The following is a 23,851-nucleotide window of genomic DNA, read 5'->3' as shown; positions in this document are numbered from 1 at the left end:
TTAATGAACACACGCACACACACACACACACACACATGCTTGCACACACACACACACACACACACACACACACACACACCCACACACTCGCACTGAGCGAGTGACCAGAGAACTCCAATTGCCAATTCCCTCTTGTAATAAAACAATAATAGAACAACACGTCCTGCCCAAATGGGGCCATAAAACAATTTCATCCAGGAGTGTTGTCAAAAGGCTAAACTAATCTTTTTACTTAGCTGTCTCAGACAGATTCCCTGTGGTATATTCCTAGCCCATCTGAGAGCTGAGGTTGGTTATAAATATGCTATTACCAAAAAACAACAGGGGTTTGAAAAAATCCATCTGGCAAAATTAAACCATAAAAAGCAACAGTCCACAGTGAAAAGACAGCCTGTAGGTATTTGGCAGGACAACAATAACGGATAACAATATTATGCTCACATGTAGTAGCGGTGTGCATGTGTACCCTACACCAATAAAGGTGTACAAGAACCCCTGAGCACTACAGTAGGATGTCTTGCCAAGAAGGTACATAATTTCACCTCTTTCCCCTAACAGTGGCCCATTAAAGTAATTACTTGCTTTAGGAAGGAAGGAAAGAAACACACAGAGAACAAAGGGAAGAAATAAAAAGGAAAGGAATGGCTCGCTGAGCGTCTCAATTGATTAGCTGATCAATCATCTGACTCAGACGCTAGTTGACATGTGAGTCGATCGATGGGAAGTTTTGGGAGGAGAGAGACCAATCTCAGACATCTGAGCCATCACAGCCAGGAAGTCAAGTCTCCCGAGGTAAAAAAAAAACACAAAACAACTTCTCTATATCTAAGAGGACTTTACTTTTTAAGAAGGCCTGGGTAGAGTGAGGAAGATTAAAAAAATAAAATAAAAAATCGATGGCTGTCTCAGCTCAGCCAGCTTCCTCCAGGCACACGAATAAATGATTTCTATATTTCATATTTTTTTGTCTTTTTGTTTTATTCTTGTTTGTATTTTCTTCTGGACCATTGAGTCCACAATAAAGGCTGTCTGATCTGAAACACTGAATCTTAAGAACTGTTTTGATAAGCTGAACAGTATCTACAGGAATGTGAAGGAGCTCCCAATCATAGAATTATTTCAGATTTCTATTTCATTATTCTATTGTTTTCCACACTGTTCACATAAACAAGGCAAAGATTCATACCCAGGTCCATATCAGACGCTTTCAGGCGGTGTGAATGCGGGACGTTCTTGTAGATGGCATCCAGTATCTTCTCCTTCACTTGGCTTATGGTGTCACAGTTTAGCACCTTAACCTGGATCTCTGGACTCTTCTCATTTTCTGGATGTATGCAGTTTACCACCTGAAACACGCACAAAACAGTCACTGTGGTGAGTCTAATAAGGACTTGCGGGTTAAACGGTATCATAAGGTTTTATTTTACAGATGCAAAATGGATCTTTCGGAATATATACTAAAAACAAGTTGATTTAGAGCAAGGTAAAAAAAAAAAGTAAGGTTGTTGACAGCTTTGCAGGAAATAGGTTTGTGTGTTTTATGTTAATAATGATGATTGGTACTCAATGGAAATGCAATAATTCTGTGCCTGCCAAGGGGTCCGTGAGAGAACTGCGGGAAAAGAAAATATTCACTATGGAAACTGCTCTTTTCTCAGAGCTCGAGACGAGAGTAATTTGCTACCTGAACTGATGAGCACTAAAGTAGCTAATTATAACAATATTATCATATTCATCAGCTCTTACAGTACTGCCTTTGGGTGTTGGTGGCAATACCTGAATTACAAGATGAGCACAAATACACGTTAAAGGGGTGAGAGAATAAACGCCTCATCTTTTATAAAAGCATCATTCCAAACACGTATGCCCACGTTGTACATAAAATGAAAAATTCCCTTTAAAAGGGTTAACTATGGGCAGCCAGTTTCTAGACATTTTTCTACTGCAAGAACTGGGGTGGGTAGAAAACTAAGGCAATGTGAAATATGTATGTAAATCTGTAGTCCCAGAATGCTGAGTACAAACTGGTCTGACACTAGAAGAGAAAACCGAACAATGTCTAAGTTTCCCCTCCAGAAACAACAACGGTCACAGTGGAGCCAGGATAACAGACAGATCTGGGCAGTAAATCAGAGGTTCCATGAGGAGCGAGCTTCATCGTCTGTGCGCTTGTGCAGACATACACAAACATAGTCTATTTCCTTCCTCCTCATCCCAAAGCCCTGCTCTTTTGCTTGACAGCTCGGGTCTCAACAGGAAGTGAGGTCGCCCCTCCCGTGCCCCCTTCATGTCAAGCGTAACAACGACAACTTTGTGTCCCATTGCAAATCTCATGACCAACCACCCATAACCAACCTTTTACTCTCGCCTTGTCCCCGAAAGCATATTAAGTGTCCCCAGTGAGCCCTTGGACCCGTGGGCAGGTGAACCCCTTACCAGCGTCTTGTAGTCAATCTGTTGTCTGATGAGCTTGTCTTCACTGAGCGAGTAGCGTGCCTCTCCTGTGATGGAGTCAATGGGGCCTTTTTCCATCTGCTGCTTGATGGCACAGAAGAGGGAGAAAAGAGGCTCGCCTGCACACTCCTGTGAAGAGATTTGACGAAAGGGGGACGTTTGAAAAAGAATGAAGACATTTTAAAGCCTTTTTTCTGCGCTCAGCTCACTGACAGCGAAGCGTATTTTTGTCTCAGAAGATAAAATTTTGTGGCGGGTTTTTATAACCGCTTTACTTCCAAGTGTTGCTGAGTAAGACTTATAAACGTCATGTTCCCGATAATATTGCACCTGTTTCACCTAAATTAAAGAAAATTGTACCACCTATCAATATAGAGCCATTGCCGAAGTTAGGGGAAGGTTTGATGGATAAACAATTTTTTTAAAAAAAAGTGAAAACCCTCCCCAAGACACTCCTGTTTATCAAAAAGAAGAGACTGGCCATTTATCATTGTTTATATTTATCTCCTCCAGCTGCAGAAAAGTGATGACTACGGAGATGGAGGAGAGAAACAGGATGATTGTGACATTTTCTAGACTCAAAGGTGGAGAGAAGTTGTGGTTTTGCTTTTAGTGAATAGTGGTGTCCTGTGAAGTAAAAAGTACACCTCCTCAGTGCTGCATCAACATGTCAGTATGCTTTCTAGCTAAAAAAAGGACAACAAATCCTCCAAGTGTTAGATGAATCTTCGGTGGCTGTGGCAGAGAGGCTGTCTTTTGAATATTATGAAAACATTTTCCAAATGGAAGCCCAGACGACACACAAAATATGCCGTGTGTACGCTGTATTTTATGCACACTCATAGGCTATTTGTGCTATTCCTGTACCCAGCTGTATTAAAGGTAAACATCTGATTTAACAGACTCAAAAAAGTACATGCAGAGTTACAGGACATCAGACATGATTATGCTTGTGCTATATTGATATATTCATATGCTGGAAACCAGAACAACCAGTAACAATAATCACATTTGTCCCATATTAGCTTCTCCTCACAGGCTTCATGAAAAAAACAACCTCAAATTAAATGTACCATCATTACCATCATAATTTATAGTATCATATTATCCCAATACAGCACTTTATGTCAGAGTGCTGGCTTACTTGTGGTTCCCAAAGTTTTGGAAAAGTGCAATGATAGGCAAAGCCTTCAGCTATCGGCTCCTCTCTTGTGGAACCAGTTTAGATCCAGTAGGCAGAAAACCGTTTTATTTTTAAGATTAGACTATAGCTCTTCTTCTTTAAAGCTTATATTTAGTTAGGTGACCCCGAACTACCCTTTTGTTATGCTGCACAAGACTCTGGCTGCTGGGGGACCTGATGCACTGAGCACCATGCCTCAGCACCACAGTTTTTATGCTTTGTCCTATCTGTCTTCCTTTCCCCTTTCTTCTCAGCTCAGCTTTTTGTGGCATATTGCTGAAGTGCCTTGTCTTTTTGGCACGCTAGGCTAACTGGTGATTCTAAAGTGGCTGCAGGTGTGGATATGAGTGTGAATGGTTGTTTGTGTCTTTGTGCTAGCCCTGTGTAGGACTTGTGACCTGTCCAGTGTGTCTCTTACCCCGTGTCAGCTGGGATGGGCTCCAAGCCCCCCTGCAAACCTCAACTGAATGAATGGTTAAGCCAATGGATGGATGAATGAATGGAGAGCAGGAAGCATAATCACAGAAAACTAAAGAGTTACCTTCAGAAACTTGTAGAGGAGGAATGTAAACCAGTTGGTCAGCATTTTCTCCGCAACAGACTCGGTCCTGGAAACAGACAGCGACAAAGCACATCATGAACATATGATCCCTGTGCTCTTATTACATCATTAATATTCAACACCATTGTCAAATATTAAGTTGAAAATGATGGCCACTGCCATTGAATACGCCTGGGCTATGCAAACATAATTGCAAAGCCATGTATTGGGAAAGCCTTTGCACGTGCTATATGATGGCCTTTCAGACAATCTTTCGGCTTGCCTTTATGCTCAGGCACGCCAAGGGCAGCTTGTCTACAGCGGCAGGGATTTTAATATGAGGCAAAGCAATTAAAAGCCTTTATTTGATCCCAGTGGATTGATGTCGTTAGGGGCTGGAGCGGCTCTGTAATAACACTGGCCTCATTATCAAGCGTTCCCTTGCCTATTCACTGGACTAACACTCGATCCGTGCACAATAGAAAGTGAATGAATACATCTCCCTCCCTTTCTCTGCCTGGCATCCATGCTCCACTGGTGTGGCAAAATGGTGTGCATCTCTTTTTGTGTGTATGTGCTGACCTGGGCTAGCAGAGTGAGTGATCCCATGTGAATGGCTAATATGCATACATAATAACAACAGTGGTGGCAAGGAGAAAAGGAGGATAGGCAACGATCGAATGTCTTTTGACAGCAACCTTCTTGGCCAGCAGCAGGGGTGTGTGGGCAATCTGTCAGAACACCTCAGATACACACCCACACACCCCTGCCTCCATCCTCAATGAGCAACTACCATAGGCATCAATATTTCAGGATTAGTGTCCATTGTGCCCGCTTGTGTGCGTGTAGATTTTGTCCCTAGTGTTTCGACTGCCACCTGCAGCCCTCCCACCCCTCACCATTCAGACAGCCTCTTAAAGGGACTTCAAACTGAGCTGTGAGGAGGGGGGGGCTTCATGTCTGCTGTGCCAGTGGGCTGGTCTGGTACCCCCCTCTCAACACTGGCACAGCACCTGGGGGGGATTAACTTCCTGCCTCTCACTGTGCCCGCACTTTTATTTTGCCGCCCTTCCTCCGTCCACAGATCCAAGGGTCAACAAGGTCACGTTTCATCTTTTCTTTCATGTGTCCTTACTCTCTCTCTTCCTCCCGCTGGCTGCAATATTCTGGATCCTGTAATCATACACGCTTCCAAATCCTCTCCATTTCCACAAATGTAGCCTATCTATCAAAGGGATGAAAGGAGCATGGAGAAAGGAGGAGGTGCACTGGCAAGGAAGGAGTGAGGCAGTACTGAACAAGGCAAATGAAGAAAAGAACTAAAATAAATAGCTTGCCTTTGCCTCTTTAAAAAAAAAGAAAAAAAAAAAAAAAAAAAAAGAATTCCTCAACTTGCTTTTTCTTACTCCAATCTCCAATGAAAGCTGTGTTTGTGTGTTTGTGTGTGCCTGGACAATTGCAAGGCTGTTTTAAGGCTAGTGTGCAAAAAGCACAAATTAATCCCACTGCGCATGTATTCAGAAATTATCATGTGTGCTGACTAGTGTTTATTGTATGTGTCTGTGCATGCGTCTGGCAGTGGGTGGTAACCCTGCAGTGCTAAGAAGTCTTGGCACAGCCGCACTGTTTCGCTTATGCTCATTCTCACTCATAGCGCACTCTGTGGGGAACGAGGATAAAAATGGCACTGTGACGGAGATGTTTGAACATCTAACATTAGCGTTCGGTTTTATAACTTTCGAACAATGTTCTCCAAACCTTTACTCGGCTCAGATTCAAAACACAGCACAACCTATGTTTGGGTTAATGCAATGAAATGTGCCATGGCGTGTTGGCATGGTCGGGCTTGTCTGCTTGGCAGACAGACAGTGGGACAGTGAGCATTGAGAATGAGCTAGAGCTGCGGGGACCTGGCAATATTTCGTTCCCATTGATTACCGAGGTAGGATAGACGGGACTCCATGCCTCATCGAGTATTTAACCTTTTCGTTGGCCACACCTGCAAGTTACGTGCATTTTAATGTCCATATGACACAGTTAGTGTGACTCATTAATCAATATCCAGCCAATTAAGTTATAAAGAACCTTTCGTGTCACCTTTAATCAAATCAAATCACTTTTTTCCATTTACTGATAAACTGTTTGTTCACACTTTAGAATACAACGCAGCTCCTCCAGAATAATAGAGTTACAACAATATTAACAAGTCCTTACTCTGTCTAACAAACAATTTCTCACATTTTAAAAGCTGGAACCAGAAAGTATTTCACAGTTTTAAATGAAATCAATTTAATAATGAGTTGTTAAAAGTCCAAAATATATCGTGACAATCAACAAAGTATTATTTCATGACACCTATCTGTTTGTCTGCCTGTCTATCAAATTCAGCTTGAGGTGTCTCTCTTGCATTAAGGGGAAGTAGTAACTGCAGTTTCTTTGATTTTAGCCACATGCTAAAGCAGCACAGCTTGAAATGAGAAACCATTTCTATTTGTCACTATGGCTCTGGGTGGGTGAGGAAGATTGGTCATCATAAGTGTCAAACTGTCTTGCAGTGATGGCTTGCTACTGACTCGGACTTGTTGATGCATGTGCGCCGACATTTATTGCATTTATTGCTCACACCCAAACAGAGAGAGCGCTTATCATTATACAAGGGGCCCTTCAGACCTGTGCGATGACAGGATGTCTGTGCATGAAGCCAAAGCAATATTGTGATTAACACATGAACATATTGGGTTTTCATCTTTTGACCAAAAATCAAAACTGCTATTTTGACGCGTCGACTGTCGCCAAACAAAACTTAAGGCTGCAAGAAAGGCAGTTTAACTCTGCATGATGAGGGATGCTGGTGTGGGGAGGCTTGGAGAGATGGAGGAAGGAAGCAAAGAGAGGAGTTGAAGGAGGAGAATGCAGCAAGGAATGCGACAGATGGTTGTGGAAGGCTCTCGTTAGTTAGCTTGCCTGGTGGTTGTGCTTCAGCACAGGTTGAGATGGGACAGATGGAAGGATGTGTGTTCGTGTGTGGAAAGAGATAGAGAGAGAGAGGGAGGGAAAAAGGCACACACACACACACAGATTTCTTGGAAGAGGAGGCAGTGGGTATCCGTGCTCAGATGCTGTGCCAGAGACACCCTGCTCACGCACTTTAAGCATTGATTTAGCAATCAAGAAAACAGGGGAGGGGAGGGGGGAGAAGGGGAGGAAGAGCTGGGAATATAGATTGAGGGAGTGAGTATAGGAGAGCAAGTGAGTGATAAAGATAGTGACGATGTTACACAAGGGACACAAGCTTCAAGCTTCAGAACTGAAGACAAACATGAGAGAGAGAGCAGCGAAGAGTGAGACGACGGAGTCAGGTAGTGAGGGAGGAGAATACTGAAAATGAACAAACAAGGAAAGAAAAAGAAAAGAGACAGAACAAATTAAAGAGGGACTGGGGGGTGGAGTGCTACTTCCTCCATCTTCACAGCCCCCTGCCTATATATCTGGGCTATTTTCAGTTGCTATCCAGGGACGCACCAGTCAGCCCACACTACAGGGTGGCAGAGCTTGCTCAAACTGCCTTATCACATCTGAAATGCATGCTGGGTTGTTGGAGAGCTAATAAGCACAACGGTGGAGGAAGAATGAGATAAGGACAGTCTGATCAGTGCCAATCACAATCGTGTGTATGACAAATAGGGATTCAAACTGGGTGTGGATGTGTTGTAAACATGTGCGCTTTCCTCACTGCTGGCTGAATGCAATGACATTGTCGCCGGGGTTTCCATCTGCCCTGTCACCAAGGGTGAAGAGAAGGAAGTGTCAAAATAAAGTATCTTATATTCGGTGTCTACAGTTGTTGGTCATGTACAGGTCGCTGTAGAACTTTCTGTGACTATTTCCTTGTGAAGTTAATCCTAAATTCACTTTTGAATCAAATTCTCGTATGAGATTAATAATTATCTGCATGGAGAGCACACACAAGGCTCTGGTGACGCATAAACTGAGTGATCAAAGAGCTGCTCTCACGACTCGCCTGCGTGCCTTAAAGTCATCAGCTTTCCTCAGGTGGTGACACAGCTTTAAGTATCTGCATTGTCCTTGACCGCCTCTCCCTGTCTCTGCTGTACGCGCCATCTCTTATGCTGTATCTACTGCCGGGATCAGCAGTTACTCCATTGTTTAGTGGCTGCACCATATTCGGTGAGCTCTGGCTGCAGTTAATCAGCTTCCAGCCCAGACGGCAATAATTTCTCTCTGCATCACCAAGCAGAGCCTAAACAGGCGTTCATGAGGTGAATGTGCCCACTGTCTTCTGGATGGTACGGTGAACAGCATTAATTTCAGTCCCGTCTGCATATCCTTGCTGTGTTCATGCATTTGTCTTCGTTGGCAGAGAGTGAGTGAGGGTGTTTTTAGGCAGAAGGAGAATAAGAATTAGAATCGAAATGAGATGGACAACTTCATTTATGATATGCTTGTCAAATTATCTGGGGATGCCAAGACTTGAGTGACAACCTGCAAGTAAAAACAACATAACATGTGTGTGTAGTGTAAGTATCAGTGAGCATGCACGCGCTACACACGTACAGCTGTGAGGAAGCTGGTTCACTCAAGAAACCATAATCATCACATTTACCAAACACCGTAGGCAGGAAGCATAATCACATACAGTGCTGTGTTCAAGTGCATGCCATTAAGGCTTTGACTGCAAATCCAACGGAGGATTGTGATTGTGCCAGAGTGCAAGCTTTTCACAGTCTCACTTTCTCCCGTTTTCATAAATGAGTATTTTTTTTTCCTCTTGAGCTATTTGAAATTGGATTCAGTGCTAATTAATTATAATTATTTTGCTAATGATGTGCACGGTAATACACTCTGGTGTTTCTGAGACAGAGCCAGCAATTCAAGGTCAAAGGAGTTAATCCAAACATGTCAGGGGACACATCCAGTGCTTCACAGTAAAGAGGAACCTGTATAAAACATCCATTTCTATTCCAAACCAACAAGAATACCAAGCTAGGTTCAGAAAAGCAGATGTTGTGTTAGATAACGCATTTTATGTGTACCTATAGACTGATCTGCTGTAACTTTATGACCAGTGACAGGTGAAGTGAATAACCCTGATTCTATCAAAAGTGAACCAAGGAAAGAAAAGTTGTGAACTAGGAACAGGGTCCAATAGATGAGCTACTGTTGCTCAAATAGCTGAAAAAGTTAATTATGGTTCTGATAAAAAAGCACTAGAACACATAGTGCATCACCGTTTGTTGTCATTCCTGCAGACCAGTCAGGGTGGTCATACTAACCCCTGTCCAACAAGTATGGGCACTTAAGCATCAGAACTGGACCACAGAGCAATGGAAGAAGGTGGCTCAGTCTGATAAATCATGCCTTCTTTTATATGCGTGTGTTCCATGTGCTTTGCTTACTTGCAAACACTTGGCACCAGGAAGCACTATGAGAAGCGAGGCACTGTGATGCTTTGGGCAACCCTAACCCTAGCACCAGGTGGGTACCGGGCACCTACTGGTGCCCTGTTATCTCTTCAACCCTTGGGCCCTGTCATCCATGTGGATGTTACTTTTGACACATATTACCTACCTAAGCATTTTTGCAGAACATGTACACCTTCAGCAGGATTTAAACCCTGCCAAAAAGAAAAATGGTTCACAAAAATTTGAGAAGCATGACAATGAGTCTGAGGTGTTCACTTGACCTCTAAATTCTTCAGATCTCATTCCAATCAAGCATCTGTGGAATGTGCTGGACAATTAAGTCTGATCAATGGAGGCCCCCCCTTGCAACCTATACAACTAAAAGGATGCATTGCTAACATCCTGGTGCCAGATACCACAGCACACATAGTGGAGTTCATGCTTCGATGGTTCAGGGCTGTTTTGGCAGCATAAGGGGGACCAACACAATACGGTCAAGCATAGTACCATTAACTTACTATCAAAAAGGTAGGATACGTCTTGGTTAGAATATACAGCAAAGAAGACTAAATTGTCCTTCACCAACTATGTAACTTCAACTTCACTGATATCACAGTCTAACAAGTGCTCTACTTGGTTTTCATGCCTGCTCATTACCTGCGGAGGAGCAGTTTGGGGTGGTTTTTGCTCTCGAGGTTGCGGTCTATGAGGTCGGACAGCAGGTGCTTAAGGACATCAGTGGCATACTCCAACTTGCTCTGCAGCACTGTCATGATGAGTGAGGCCACATTGCCGCGGTCCCTCATTGAGAAACCACGCTGGGCCTCCAGAGTGCGAATAAAACACAGCAAGAAGATCTTGTTGTTAATGAGCTGACCAAAGAGCTTCAGCCCTTTCTCCACCTGCTCCTGGCGGTAGCCTGGCACCTGCATGGAAACAGAAGAAATTTTCACTTACTTAAAGAATACAGACTTTGAGTGGTACATTCAAGGCCATGACATACAGACTCAATTAGTCACTGGGTAATTCAAATGCACTGCTATTTATTACCTTACAAGATGTACAATGTGTTAAGTCTTCTTTTTAAAAATGACACTTTTAGGTAATGTTTATACAGATAGCATGTTGGACTAATCACAAAACAGGTCAATAGGATTGAGAAAGTGACTCTATTGTGAACAAATTTTCCACCTTGTCACCCTCAAAGCATCACATTTCCTCCACCTTGCTGAATAAAATGCCAAAAACCTCTTAAGCAACTTGCTCCTGCTCTACATTGTTCTGTTATTTCAATCGTTCTACAAATGTGTTTCTTTTTTACCCAAACACAAAGTTAAAATTGGCATGTCCATAGTCCATAGTGTTGGTGTTTTGTCCATCTTAATCCTTTCCTCTTATTAGTCTCCTCTTATTAGATGTGTTTCATCTATTCCCATCTTTGCCCTAAAAGAGTGTCCTGAGGAAAACTCTTTGCTGCAGTTGTTGGGAACACTTGTTGAGAACTGAATTCTCGCTCCAACCCTCTGAACCAGAAAAACCTTCGTGATCAGTTGTGGTCAACTTCCCTCAGTACACAATGGAGGACATAGTGCTGAATGGAAGCATGGAAGAAAAAAGTTATGCATCAGGATAAACAGGTTTTCTTTGATCATGACCATGCTACAGACGTGATTCAGAATGGGATGGAAAACACCGGAATTAAGAAAGCTTGATATGACAGAGGAATTCAGGGAATAGCAATACTTATTAAAAACTCTGTGAGACTTTGAGAGAGTTACTCATCAAGGTTGCTGTCTATCGCCTCTTCTCTTTCGTTTATATACTAAACCCTTGGCACAGCCCATATGACAAAGTGAGCATATGAGAGAAATAAATATTAAAGGGAAAGACCATGTCATCAGCTTTTTTGCAGATGATGTCATATTATATCTTGTGGGGCGATCGTGGCTCAAGAGTTGGGCGTTCGTCTTGTAATCGGAAGGTTGCCGGTTCCAGCCCCGGCTCCAACAGTCTCGGTCGTTGTGTCCTTGGGCAAGACACTTCACCCGTTGCCTACTGGTGCTGGTCAGAGGGCCCGGTGGCGCCAGTGTCCGGCAGCCTCGCCTCTGTCAGTGCGCCCCAGGGCGGCTGTGGCTACACTGTAGCTTGCCATCACCAGTGTGTGAATGGGTGGATGTGTAAAGTGTAAAGCGCTTTGGGGTCCTTAGGACCAAGTAAAGCGCTATACGAATACAGACCATTTACCATATATCCACAAAATTCAAACCGAACTATCATTTTTTTGTTTAATGTAATTAATACCTTCGCTGAGCATTCAGGGTACAAAATTAATGTGGTTAAAAAAGCCATGCTTGCGACAACATCATCTAAATATATAAAAAAAAAACATATATGAAAGAACATGAACTTTGTAATAGGCAATATTCTGGGCTATCAAGTATCGCAGGGGTGGGGGAACTCCAGGTCCCAAGGGCTGGTGTCCTGCAAGTTTTAGATATCACTTTTGGTCAACACACCTGAATCAAATGATTAGTTAATTTCCAGACCTCTGGAGAACTTCAAGACATGTTGAGGAGATACTTTAGCCATTTAAATCAAGGACACATCTAAAACCTGCAGGACACCGGCCCTGGAGGCCTGGAGTTCCAAACCCCTGAAGTATTGCATAATTTTAAAACTATGTATCTTGGGAACATTATTAAATGCATTGCGTGCAATGACCTGTACTTGACAAAAAACTTTATTGAGTGCCGCAAAGAAAGCTTTAACAAGAAAATATTCTAAATAGGTTTCGCAATGTTTAGATTGAAAGAATTTTTTTTGATAAGTGGAAAACACACAAGGCCTTATAATGTCCATACATTATAAGGCACCAAGGAAAAGGTATGAAAAACATTTATAGGCTATGCGTTTTCGTACTTAAATGTATATGTATGCATGTATATGCAGGACATTTGCAACTGGCACCCACATTTTCCTTCTCTTTTCAGTTTAGTTTTTCCTCTGTTCCCTGGAATTTAGTTGATGTCAATATCAAAATTGTGAACAAAACTTTCAGTAAAAAAAACAAGTGTCAAAATATTTATTCATTTAGAACACTTTCTTTGCAATTGCATGTACTATGAGTGTTTATGTTAATCAGAAGCACCGAGACTTCTAATAACAAAAACTATAAATTAAAAATTAAACTATAAATTAATAAATACACTATTTCCCTACATAAAAGTGCAGTTTAAAAGTAATAGGTTCATCCCATTGAATAAAAGATGGAAAAGGGGGGAGGAAAAGAATAAGGGAAAAGGATGAATCTGGGGAAATGAGAAGTTTAACATTTTACACTCTTTGTTGCACTTCATCTGAAGATTGAGAATAAAGGCAAGTAAACACTGAGCCTCTTTAGGGAATGTTTATTATTTTGATGCTGCTATATAAGCTGAAAGGGAGTGCAATGATGTGAATTTCCCTTGTCTGAGCCCAGATCATCCCTGCACCGTTTAAACAAGTAACTTGCTACACATTCCTCTCTTCTCCATTTTTTTTTCCACACAAATAGCACCTAAGGAGATTATGTCTTTTTATCTGTCAAGAGCACTCGCGGTAAGACGGCATCTCTTTGCACCCAATGCAGCTGTCAACCAGCATATGTTCTGTCTTTCCACCTTTCATGGAAGTAGCTGTAATCTGCTGGGAATTATTGTTATATTGCAAGCCTAATTTCACACTGCTTGCCAAGATGTGTAGTGTGTCGGTGTATGCATGTGTTGAGCGTGAGATCGTTTTCTTTGTGTACAGGCTGCATACTGCATGACATGCAAGGAACACTGCGTGTGCTATACCTGTATGTGCTGGCTTTCGATTGACTAATTTTTCTACTTACATTTCTAGCATTAAAGGAGCACCTGGCATGTCTTCAAATATTTTAATACTGACAAAACTGCTTAAGTAAACCTAGACCAGCTTTCCAGCACCTGTGCTACTTCTGTCCACAGTAGACAGTCAAAAACTTGATACTGAGATATCTGATACATCAATAACAATTAAGTAGTCATCAGCAGCCCGAGACGAGCTTGCTGCTTTTTTCATTAGGCTCCTTTTCCACATTATGTTCCTTATACAGTTCAATATTTATGCCAATTAAAATATAATTAATATTGCTTATTACTGGGAAATTCTCATCAAGGATACAGAGGCTAACCCTGAGGGCAGTGAAATAGGGGTCCAACATTCTCTTAATGGAACAAGACGACCTAGTCAATTACGGCTGTCTATCAATGTCACCAACTAAGGATAAATGACTTGATTTTTTTTCTTTTGCTTTTCTGCCTGTGATTGACTTTTAATTTGCTTTAAGGTGGGGAGAGAAAACGGCACAGCTTCTCGTATCATTAAGAATTATTAATGAGACCACACTCCTGAATTGAGGGCTGCCTTGTTTGTTTTTGAAAAAGCGTGTTGTTGTCGGCCGTCAAAGGGGTTTTGTTTACCAGACAGCGACACAAACAACATCGGCGTCTATTTCACCCACTGTGCCCTACCACATTGTTAATTTGCTTGCTCATTTTGCTCTAATTTCAAATAAGGCTAATTGTTTTGCATCAGTTATTTGACGGATAAACAGTTAGACACGTACAGTTACACACTTGATTGATGAGAATATAGGTACAAGTTCTTACACTCAACAAAAATATAAACGCAACACCTTTGTTACTGCTCCCATTCCCCATGGGATGGACGTAGAGACCTAAAATTCATTCCAGATACACAATATAACCATCCCTCCCAAACAGTGGTCACAAATCAGTCCAAATGTGTGGTAGTGGGCACATCTGCTATATTGAGATAATCCATCCCACCTCACAGGTGTGCCACATCAGGATGCTGATCTGACATCATGAGTAGTGCACAGGTGTACCTCAGACTGCCCACAACAAAAGGCCACCCTGGAATGTGCAGTTTTGTCTCACAGCAAAATGCCACAGATGCCACAAGCAATGAGGGAGCGTGCAATTGGCATGCTGACAGCAGGAATGTCAACCAGATCTGTCGCCCGTGCATTGAATGTTCATTTCTCAACCATAAGCCGTCTCCACAGGCGTTTCAGAGAATATGGCAGCACATCCAACCGGCCTCACAACCGCAGACCTCGTGTAACCACACCAGCCCAGGACCTCCACATCCAGCAGGTTCACCTCCAAGATCGTCTGAGACCAGCCACCCAGACAGCTGCTGGAACAATTGGTTTGCACAACCAAACAATTTCTGCACAAACTGTCAGAAACCGTCTCAGGGACGCTCAACTGCATGCCCGTCGTCCTCATCGGGGTCTTGACCTGACTCCAGCTCGTCGCCGTAACAGACTTGTGTGGGCAAATGCTCACATTCGATGGCGTCTGGCACGTTGGAGAGGTGTGCGCTTCACGGATGAATCATGGTTCACATTGTTCAGGGCAGATGGCAGCTGAGAATGTCCCAGTTCTTGCATGGCCAGCATACTCACCGGACATGTCACCCATTGAGCATGTTCGGGATGTGCTTGACCGGCGTATACGACAGCGTGTACCAGTTCCCACGAATATCCAACAACCTCGCACAGCCATTGAAGTGGAGTGGACCAACATTCCACAGGCCACAATTGACAATCTGATAGACTCCATGCGACGATGTGTTGCACTGCATGAGGCAAATGGTGGTCACACCAGATACTGACCGGTTCTGGGTCCCCAGACCCCCAATAGCGCAAAAAACTGCACATTCCAGGGTGGCCTTTTGTTGTGGGCAGTCTGAGGTACACCTGTGCACTACTCATGATGTCAGATCAGCATCCTGATGTGGCACACCTGCGAGGTGGGATGGATTATCTCAATATAGCAGATGTGCCCACTACCACACATTTGGACTGATTTGTGACCACTGTTTGGGAGGGATGGTTATATTGTGTATCTGGAATGAATTCTAGGTCTCTACGTCCATCCCATGGGGAATGGGAGCAGTAACAAAGGTGTTGCGTTTATATTTTTGTTGAGTGTATATTTACAGCTGTCTTCTTTCACGAATGTATTGAAAACCACAGCTTTCTATTTAATTGAAGTGCTCTAAATATTTGACCTGGGCATGCTAGTGGAAAACTTCACTTTACGGCCTCCATTTCTGATTTGTGTTGCACTTCTCACAGAGTCACTGCTGCTTAGTGAGTACTTTGCAAGGGTTTGCAGATAAGTTCCAAACAAACTATGGGAGACCATGGCAATCTGCTAGTGACCAAAGCAATCTCAATCTTGTTTTTGGAACAACACTCAACCTCCTACGACAACTCGCTAACAAGTAAAAGGGAACACCTTTTTTACCTAGTGTGTGATTGGTCTTTAGGTCTGAATGACTGGTGCTTAGTAAACAACTTCACAGCGACTGCCAGGAACAATTCACAACTGGTTGAGGAGTATTAATTTGTCTTTAGCGACAAGTACTTGGTGGTCACCAACCGGCCTGGATGACTCGGGGCCTTATATAGAGTCTGTGTGTCAACAATTTATGACAAACAGAGAATCCTAATAGAAAGTCAATTTGAAAGAGTAGCAATGTTTTCATAGACTAAAAGTGCCTATTTATTTTATTTAAAAAGAAAGAAAGAAAGAAAGAAAGAAAGAAAGAAAGAAAGAAAGAAAGAAAGAAAGAAAGAAAGAATAAATAGTTGCATTTTCCTTTGTAATAAAAATTGGTGAATCATACCTCCAGATCTCTCAGGACAGGATGCTCCTCAATGCCTGGGAAGAGGACTCTCATGGTATAGGTCCTGTAGTCCAAGAAGGGGATACCTGCACCATCTAGATCACTGGTCAATTCATGGATGTCTGTCTGCAGCTCTGCAAATGCTAATAAACCAAACAGAAAATTGTTTATTAGTATATATACATATAAGTCTTACATAACTCTTAGCTAGGCTATAACCTATTATTATATAGATTTTACCATATAAAATAATATCTAAAATAGTATCTAACATGGTCTGTCAGCAAAACATGTTATTTCTTAGATGTTTTGCCTCTACCCTGCCTTCAGTTTATCTCTCTTTATCTTCCTGTTTATCTGCATGAGCTTACCTTTTGTTTCTCAGTTGCTTCCTGTATAATTAATTAATTTATAAAATATAATATAATATTTATAATTTTGAAGGGCATTCCTTGTGGCTCACTACATTTTTACTTTTTGATTTTGTTTTATTTCTGTCCTCATTATTACCTGATGAAAGGTACCTCTTTCCTATTTTGTTTTTAAATTCCTCTAGCACAAAGACAGCAATCCAAAAGTTAAAGTGGATAGATATTGGAGGTACCATAGAAAACTAAGTACCATTTAAAAGAAGAAAAAAAGACTTTACAACCTACCCAATCATAAACAAGTTCTCGTCACAATGATGATGTGGTAAATGGACTTGTTCCTATATAATGCTTTCTCATAACCTATTGATTAAATCGGAAATTTCTAGTATTGCTAACAAAGATTTAATTAAACTGTGTAAATAGATTTAATGAACCAAAATTCCTTAGATGTTCTTGGAAACAAATGTGTAAAATGAATATACTGATCTGCACTAGCATGAACCTCTTACCCTCTTTGCACTCTAGAGCCACACGTGACTCCAGGTTGTCCATCTGCATCTGCAGCCTTTTCAAGGTGAGGTCACTCTCACGAGACTTGCGTTTATAGGCAATGAGCACTGCCACGATGACAAGGATGAGCAGGGCACCGGCTGCAGCAATGCCAATGATTGCAGTGCTGCTGAGGGGGCTGTCGGACGTGATGTGGACCGAACCTGGTGAATTCTCGATGCCGCCCACACGTGCCTTATGACAGTAACAGACAAAAAGGGAGATTATAGCTATTACATTGATGTGGTTAAGTCAACGTCCAAGCTCAGACACACAGACAGACATATTGATTTGTGTACACACTTCTGTTTGTTTGGGCATCAACTAATTCTTTCACAGTGTTGTGTCCATTTTTTTTCTATGATGCTGGGTTCAGGTGGTAAGATCAGGAAATGCCTTGTTCAAAGTGGTCTCTCTTAAAACCACAAATGGAATCTTCATTGAGTTTTCTGGGGCTCTAATGCTTCTTATTGAAGGCTTATTTGTTTGTGTTTTGTCTGCTTGTGGGCACTAACCGCACAGCTGATTGGATTAGAGCCATAATCTGAATGGGAGTGGACAAGTGGAAGGATAGAAAGCAACGCAAGGAATGTCTGTTGGTCTGTCTGTCAAACTCTCAATCGATTTTTAGGTCTGTCAGCCTTCTCCAACACTGCCTGCCTCTCCGTCGTTTGTCTGTCTTGCTCTGTCTTGACGTTGCGACATGTGCTGTGTCACTCACCAGGATCTTATGTCGACCAATCAGGTTAGGGGACTCGCAGAGGAGCTGGTTCTCTGACACTGTTAAAATGCAGGGCTTCTCTCCAATCAGAACTGTGTAGTTCAGCTTTCCATTTCCGCTATTGGTCGCTGGAAGGAAATTCCGCCCCTTCAAAAGAATAATGATTGATGTTATTGCTGTCAGCATCAAAGTGGAAGGGTTAGAGAAACAAGAGTCAAATGATATATGTTTATGTTTATCTATATATTTGTACTGCAAAGCTGGGCAAAGATATGTTATGTGCAATGCTCTACAATTTATTTTACTTGGGTATGCAAATGATCAGTTTAAGCTGAGCTTTCTATACCTATAATATTTAACCTGAGACATGGTACTGATCTCGGGTTAGTTTTCACAGACAAACCCAAGATACAGATATCATTTCTAAGCTGTGTACTATATGAATTTTAAGATATACACAATCATTACTGGCAAAATATCTTAATTTAAAGTCTTTACATTCAGACAAAAGGCAATAAAAGATAATAAAATATTATAACAATGAAAATCTGAGTGTATATGCAGGTGAGTGATATCTTCCTACTTTCAGTATAATGGGCGACCCAGGTTTAAGCTCCAGGACTCCGGATGGACTAATCGGTTCAAATTCCGGATTGGGGAAGTAGATGAAGTTGGTGTTATTGAGTGTGATCTGCAAGTCATCCAATTTAAAGCCGAACTCTTCAGGTCTTTCAGGTACTTCTTGGTGTCTGGCTAGGCTGATGGGCAGCTCTGGAGCCTGGCACACCATAGTTGTAGGACCTAGTATGTCGCAGAACTAATTCACAAAGAAAAGCACATAAGTGAATTTATCGCCTGCAAATTACTGCATTTATACAAAAATATAGATTATTTATTAACAAATTTCTCGTGGTTGGATCTCAGCATGCATCATACCCAAACTACCTGACTGTGTTCCCAGTTAGCTCACTCACTTTATTGGCAGTGCTAATGTGCCAACCCATACAGTCAAAAGTCATTAGTGTCAGCCTTTTATGTCACACTTGTGCATTTCACTAAACCCACTGGAGACACAATAGAAACTGGAAGCTCCTCCATTTCCAAGTGCAAAGAAGAACCTGTTGTATTTTCCTCAAAGGAAGCCACTAAATGAGGTGCAGTTAGAAAGCTTGTGCAGTCTCACCGCAATCACGCTTTGATGTGTGAAGATTCAGGAGTGATAACTAAGTCTTACCATCCCTTCTTTACCCTCCACAAAGAACCCTCCCCAGCCTCTCATCACTTCTTTATTCCATCCTGTTATTCCTCTCTGTGATCTTTTCTTCTCTCTTTGACAAATTCTTATTCCCTCAGTCATCTTTCTCGATCCCGCTTTTTTGCTCAATTACAGCGCCTCACATCTTTTTGTGTCCCACTCCTGTTTTTTCCCCTCATTCTCGTCTTTGCTGAGGTTTCTCATTTGACATGTGATGTTATTTAAATTGCTCATTTGGTGTCAAAACCAGTTTTAAAAACAAAGACAGACTGACGCGCAATTGTCAAACGACGCACACCTTTCAACATCCCCTTAACGTTTTCATTCCTCTCCGTCTGTCAGGGCACAGGTCGCCTCCGCAGACGTTTCTGTTTCATTCTCAGACATTTCACATTTTCACACTAACCTCTGCCATGCAGTCATTCAAACTATTGCCTGTCACCCTAATTGGCTCCTTGAATATCAAATTGACAAATCCTGCAAGGACATCTTTGACAAGGATCATGCACTGGTACAAGAAGGTAATAGAGGAAAAGAAAGAAAGAAAGAAAAAGTAACAAAAACTCTTTTTGCGGACAAATGCTTTGGATGTCCATTTTTAACTCCTTTTCATTTAGATCTGAGCTGTGTCAGATTGAGACTATATCGTGACACGCTGAGACACTTGAGATACAATGCCTAAAAGAGGCACATCTGAGCACAGATGTTAAACGTGGTGTCGGGCTATGCTTAAATGGACCAAGAAAGATAGCATTACCACCTTTTGTTACTTCCTTTTATTTCAAAGAGATCGCAGAGCCCCAAGCATGGCATTACCTATCCTCGCCTGGGTAAAGAGGCTGATCACTGTGGTTTCTAATTCAATATCAAAAGTTCCTATTTGTTACACAGTGGTGATGAATTACATTATTCCCTATTCAGTTGCAACCTGTTGATTTTGCACTGCAGTGCCACTGAATTTTCTTCCCAGCCCTACAAATAAAGAATTTAGTAATGCTCTGGACTAAATGAAACTTTATGGCTGACTATATAGCTCGCCGTGTTCATTTAAATTAGCCACTTTCTTTTGTTCCTGGGCCACATTAGTAAAAGTAAAATAAAATTGCATGGAAATAGGTCAACAAGTATTGATTTTTTTTGTGGTTTTGCCTCTGTGTACCAACACAGTGGATATTTAAATCAAACAATCCAGAATTGACTAAAGTACAGACTTTCACATTTGAATCAAGGGCTGTAACAACACTTTACCACTAACTCTTTAGGAATTACATGTGCACCTATTTTTAGACTACAAAGGAAGTGGACAAAGTGGTGTGGGCTGTCATTTCATTATTCCATGACAAATTAAGCAGATTTCAAGAGATCAAAGACATAGCAACAAGTTGCAAAATTATGGACCTAACTGTGAACAATGGAATGCATTGCAATACAAAAATGTATACCTGAAGATGCTCCACTCAGGCTCTATCTTGGTTAATTGTGTTTTTAATAACACAATTAACCACGAGGTGATTGTTTGATCACCCACGCTGCATCTACATTCACTTACATTGAGTGTCTCATGACCATTGTATTTGGCTCTGATGAGTGGTGTCTGAATGATGTCCAGATTAGTTCCTGTCACCGTGATCGGAGTGTATCCACTGAAAGAGAAAAAGAGGGGAAAAAGAAAAGACGGTTTAAAAAAAAAAAAGACAGCTCAGATTGCTTTGACAAATGGTGATTTGAATTATTTATTCATTGCTTAGTTTACGCACCCAATGCAAAATTTGTACGCTGTAAATTTTGTATTATGTTGCAGTAGACGATTAAACCTTTTCATTTCCTCCTGACAAGGATCTGACAATAACCTGTGCTGCTGAGATATTTCCATCCACAGGACGCATAATATTCTGTTGATATCTCTCTGCAGTGAGTAACGAGTCAAAGTAAACAGACAAAAATGTATACCTGAAGATGCTCCACTCAGGCTCTATCTTGGTGATGGTGGGATCTTCCACATATTCAAACTGGAGGTCTTTTTGAAGGTGGGCCCTATCTATGCTCACAGACACAGACACATTTCCAATGCCATGTAGGGAAGCATGGGTTCGGCAAGTAAGCCATAGGCCACCCCTCCTAAAACAATGACAGGATGAAACATTAGTTACATGTACTGATATGTTAGTGGTACAGTTCAACAGACAAAAGGAGGAATCAGTACAGTGGTATTTAAATGTAAAGAAACCCAAAAGCCATCTCTCTAGTCAATATCCTTTTTTAAGCAGACTACTAAATTATTCCAACACTAAAAACGATGTAATAGTTAAGACATTTGAACGGTTGGTTAAATAGACATTGATCCATAATGTATTGACTGAACTGAGAACTGAGCATTTATCAATGCCAAATGGTACATTGCAACGATGCTGTATTTGCCCAATCATTTATGGTGCAATATTTATCATCACTGAGTAGAAATTTGAATCTCAAAATTGGAAAACCTCTAGTCAGCGCTATTTCTGCTCTCAAGGTATTTAATATATTTCTGCAGCTGTGTAGATGGTTAAACGTAGACCTTCAGCCTGCTACTGTGACAGGGTTGAGCACAAAGGCAATTTGAAGTACTTAGCATTCATTTTCATTTGTCTTTATGCAGTTGTTTTAATTGAATTTAACATTTGTGCGGGGTCCAGCTGCAAAACTTTCTTTTTCAGCAATGGGTGTACTCAAACCCTTGATTAATCATAATGTAGGAAAGTTCCTCCTTGGGCATTGTGATATTTCATTTTATGTGTAAAAGTAAGATATTGTTGTGATGTCAGAAAGGTTTTGTACCTGTAGTGTGAAAGAGTAGCTTTACCCGACCGTTTAATTGACTGTTAAAGTGTGACTGACGGGGTCAGCGCTGGCTTGTTCCAACTAACCTCTGATAAGTGCACGGCTGGTCCTTGAACATGACTGACACATTGCTCCCAGCATCAAAGTGGCTGCCAGTAATGTTGACGACAGTTCCCCCAGAGACTGGCCCACGGCTTGGCGTAAGACTGATAATCCTTGGAATCTGGTAAAAACAATAAAAAAATTAATGTTATTGTAACAGCCTGTTGGTAAGAAAGTTACTTATAGCTGATTCATAAGCAGTCTGACAAACAAAGAAATACATTCCCCTGAAAATGGCCAGGTAAAAAAATACATACAAGAAAGTCTCGCTCAAAGAAAGAAAGAAAGTAGGGATAGTTCAAGACTTTTCCACAGTGCTGTACTTTAACCTGCACCCACTGATTCCACTTAACGTGTTCTCTGATGAAAAACCTTTGTAAATTAAAGTAACAGTAGCAGCAGATGCAGTTCAGGGGAAGTGGGGCATAAAGTAAATCCTCCTCCAGTCCATTTCGTGTTCTTATAATCTCATCCTTAGCCTGCTGTGTAGTGCGACATCTAGACCTAACATCCTATAATCCTGTGCAGGGAGCCGATTGAGAAATAAACCCAGCCAGCACCCATTAATGGATAGCAGTAAAAATGATAACACAGCATAAAATACGTACATAACATTAACAACTGCTAATTTATTTCAGAAAGCGAAAGTGTGAGAATAATTATACGCAGAGTGAATGTTAAAAAAGGTGTAATGTGTGTTTTCATGTGTTAATGTTCAATTTTTATTTGTTATTCACTTCGTTTTTTTTTTATCAACGTTCATGTTTTTTCTTCATTTTCTTCTCATTAGTAACTGTCAGTCATGTCTCACGACTGATACATGCATGACAGAAAAGCTGAGAAGCAGACTCTCAGTGAGAACCACACCATGTTGGAACACAGCCAAAAAAGCAACATGTACATACATGTTCTCACCTACTTAACACAGTAGGTGAGAAGACTGATCAGCTACAAGCAAGGTGCTAACATGCCGAGGGTGACACATGCAGTATAGTTGCCCTTCTGCTAATAGAAGCACACGTTTCAATTTTTAACCATCAAATTGCTAGTTTTTTAAAGTCTGCAAAACTCCACATACAATTACACAAAAACAACAGAAGTTAACACTCACCACAAAGTAGTAGTACTTGGAGGATTTTGCCATAAATTCAGATGTGCACTGCCCGACACAGACCTGCACGTTCCCAGTATACTGGCTCATCTCAGCTCTACCCATCTCGCACACAATCCTGGAAACAAACATTGGCACAATTGTAGAATATGTAACAAAGCATGTGTAAATGCGCAGTTACTTGTACTATACCAGTTGGCGTCGCTGGGAAATGCAAAGCAGGTTATTTAATAGATTTATAGCTAGACCTGTCTTAAAGCTTGATAAAATAATGCATTATTTGCCAACAGCTTCACCTCCCCCGCACTGCCAACTTGTAGGAGAGAAAGCAAAAAGTCTCCATCCTTTTACATATGACCTCAAATGCAGCTACCTCTTCTGCTGGGTCAGCATTTGCTTAGAAAGTGCTGGCACACAACTTTCTTTCTCAGCAGAAGAAGCACGGGGTCTGTTGATAAGCCAACTTTAAACTAGTTTTAATAATTTTACAGACCGCACCTGAAAGGAGCCAAAGCGCTGGATTAAACTCATATGTCAACTAAATGTAACCTCCTGAATTTAAAAAAAAAAAAAAAAGATTATTGGAGTTGTGTGT

At 41.5% G+C, this 23,851-nt stretch overlaps 1 protein-coding gene across 2 annotated transcripts in view; it reads right to left on the bottom strand.

The window, feature by feature from the left end:
- The window catches only part of plxna4 (plexin A4), a 242,618-nt gene that overhangs the window by 25,902 nt on the left and 192,865 nt on the right, over positions 1 to 23,851 (bottom strand). For both annotated transcript variants that reach the window (XM_005927188.3, XM_005927187.2), the window contains exons 14-25: positions 23,257 to 23,374; positions 22,130 to 22,266; positions 21,174 to 21,341; positions 20,773 to 20,866; positions 18,552 to 18,785; positions 17,969 to 18,115; positions 17,208 to 17,442; positions 16,328 to 16,470; positions 10,259 to 10,527; positions 4,179 to 4,245; positions 2,437 to 2,583; positions 1,187 to 1,346 (exon numbers count right to left, since the gene is read on the bottom strand). In XM_005927188.3, the coding sequence (XP_005927250.1) occupies positions 1,187 to 1,346; positions 2,437 to 2,583; positions 4,179 to 4,245; positions 10,259 to 10,527; positions 16,328 to 16,470; positions 17,208 to 17,442; positions 17,969 to 18,115; positions 18,552 to 18,785; positions 20,773 to 20,866; positions 21,174 to 21,341; positions 22,130 to 22,266; positions 23,257 to 23,374 (1,919 nt within the window). The remainder of the gene's footprint in view (positions 1 to 1,186; positions 1,347 to 2,436; positions 2,584 to 4,178; positions 4,246 to 10,258; positions 10,528 to 16,327; positions 16,471 to 17,207; positions 17,443 to 17,968; positions 18,116 to 18,551; positions 18,786 to 20,772; positions 20,867 to 21,173; positions 21,342 to 22,129; positions 22,267 to 23,256; positions 23,375 to 23,851) is intronic.

This window comes from Haplochromis burtoni, unplaced genomic scaffold (genome assembly GCF_018398535.1).
Source record: "Haplochromis burtoni strain Fernald_Lab_line unplaced genomic scaffold, NCSU_Asbu1 Contig_98, whole genome shotgun sequence".
Classification (NCBI taxonomy): domain Eukaryota; kingdom Metazoa; phylum Chordata; class Actinopteri; order Cichliformes; family Cichlidae; genus Haplochromis; species Haplochromis burtoni.
This window is presented reverse-complemented; position numbering and strand designations above follow the sequence as displayed.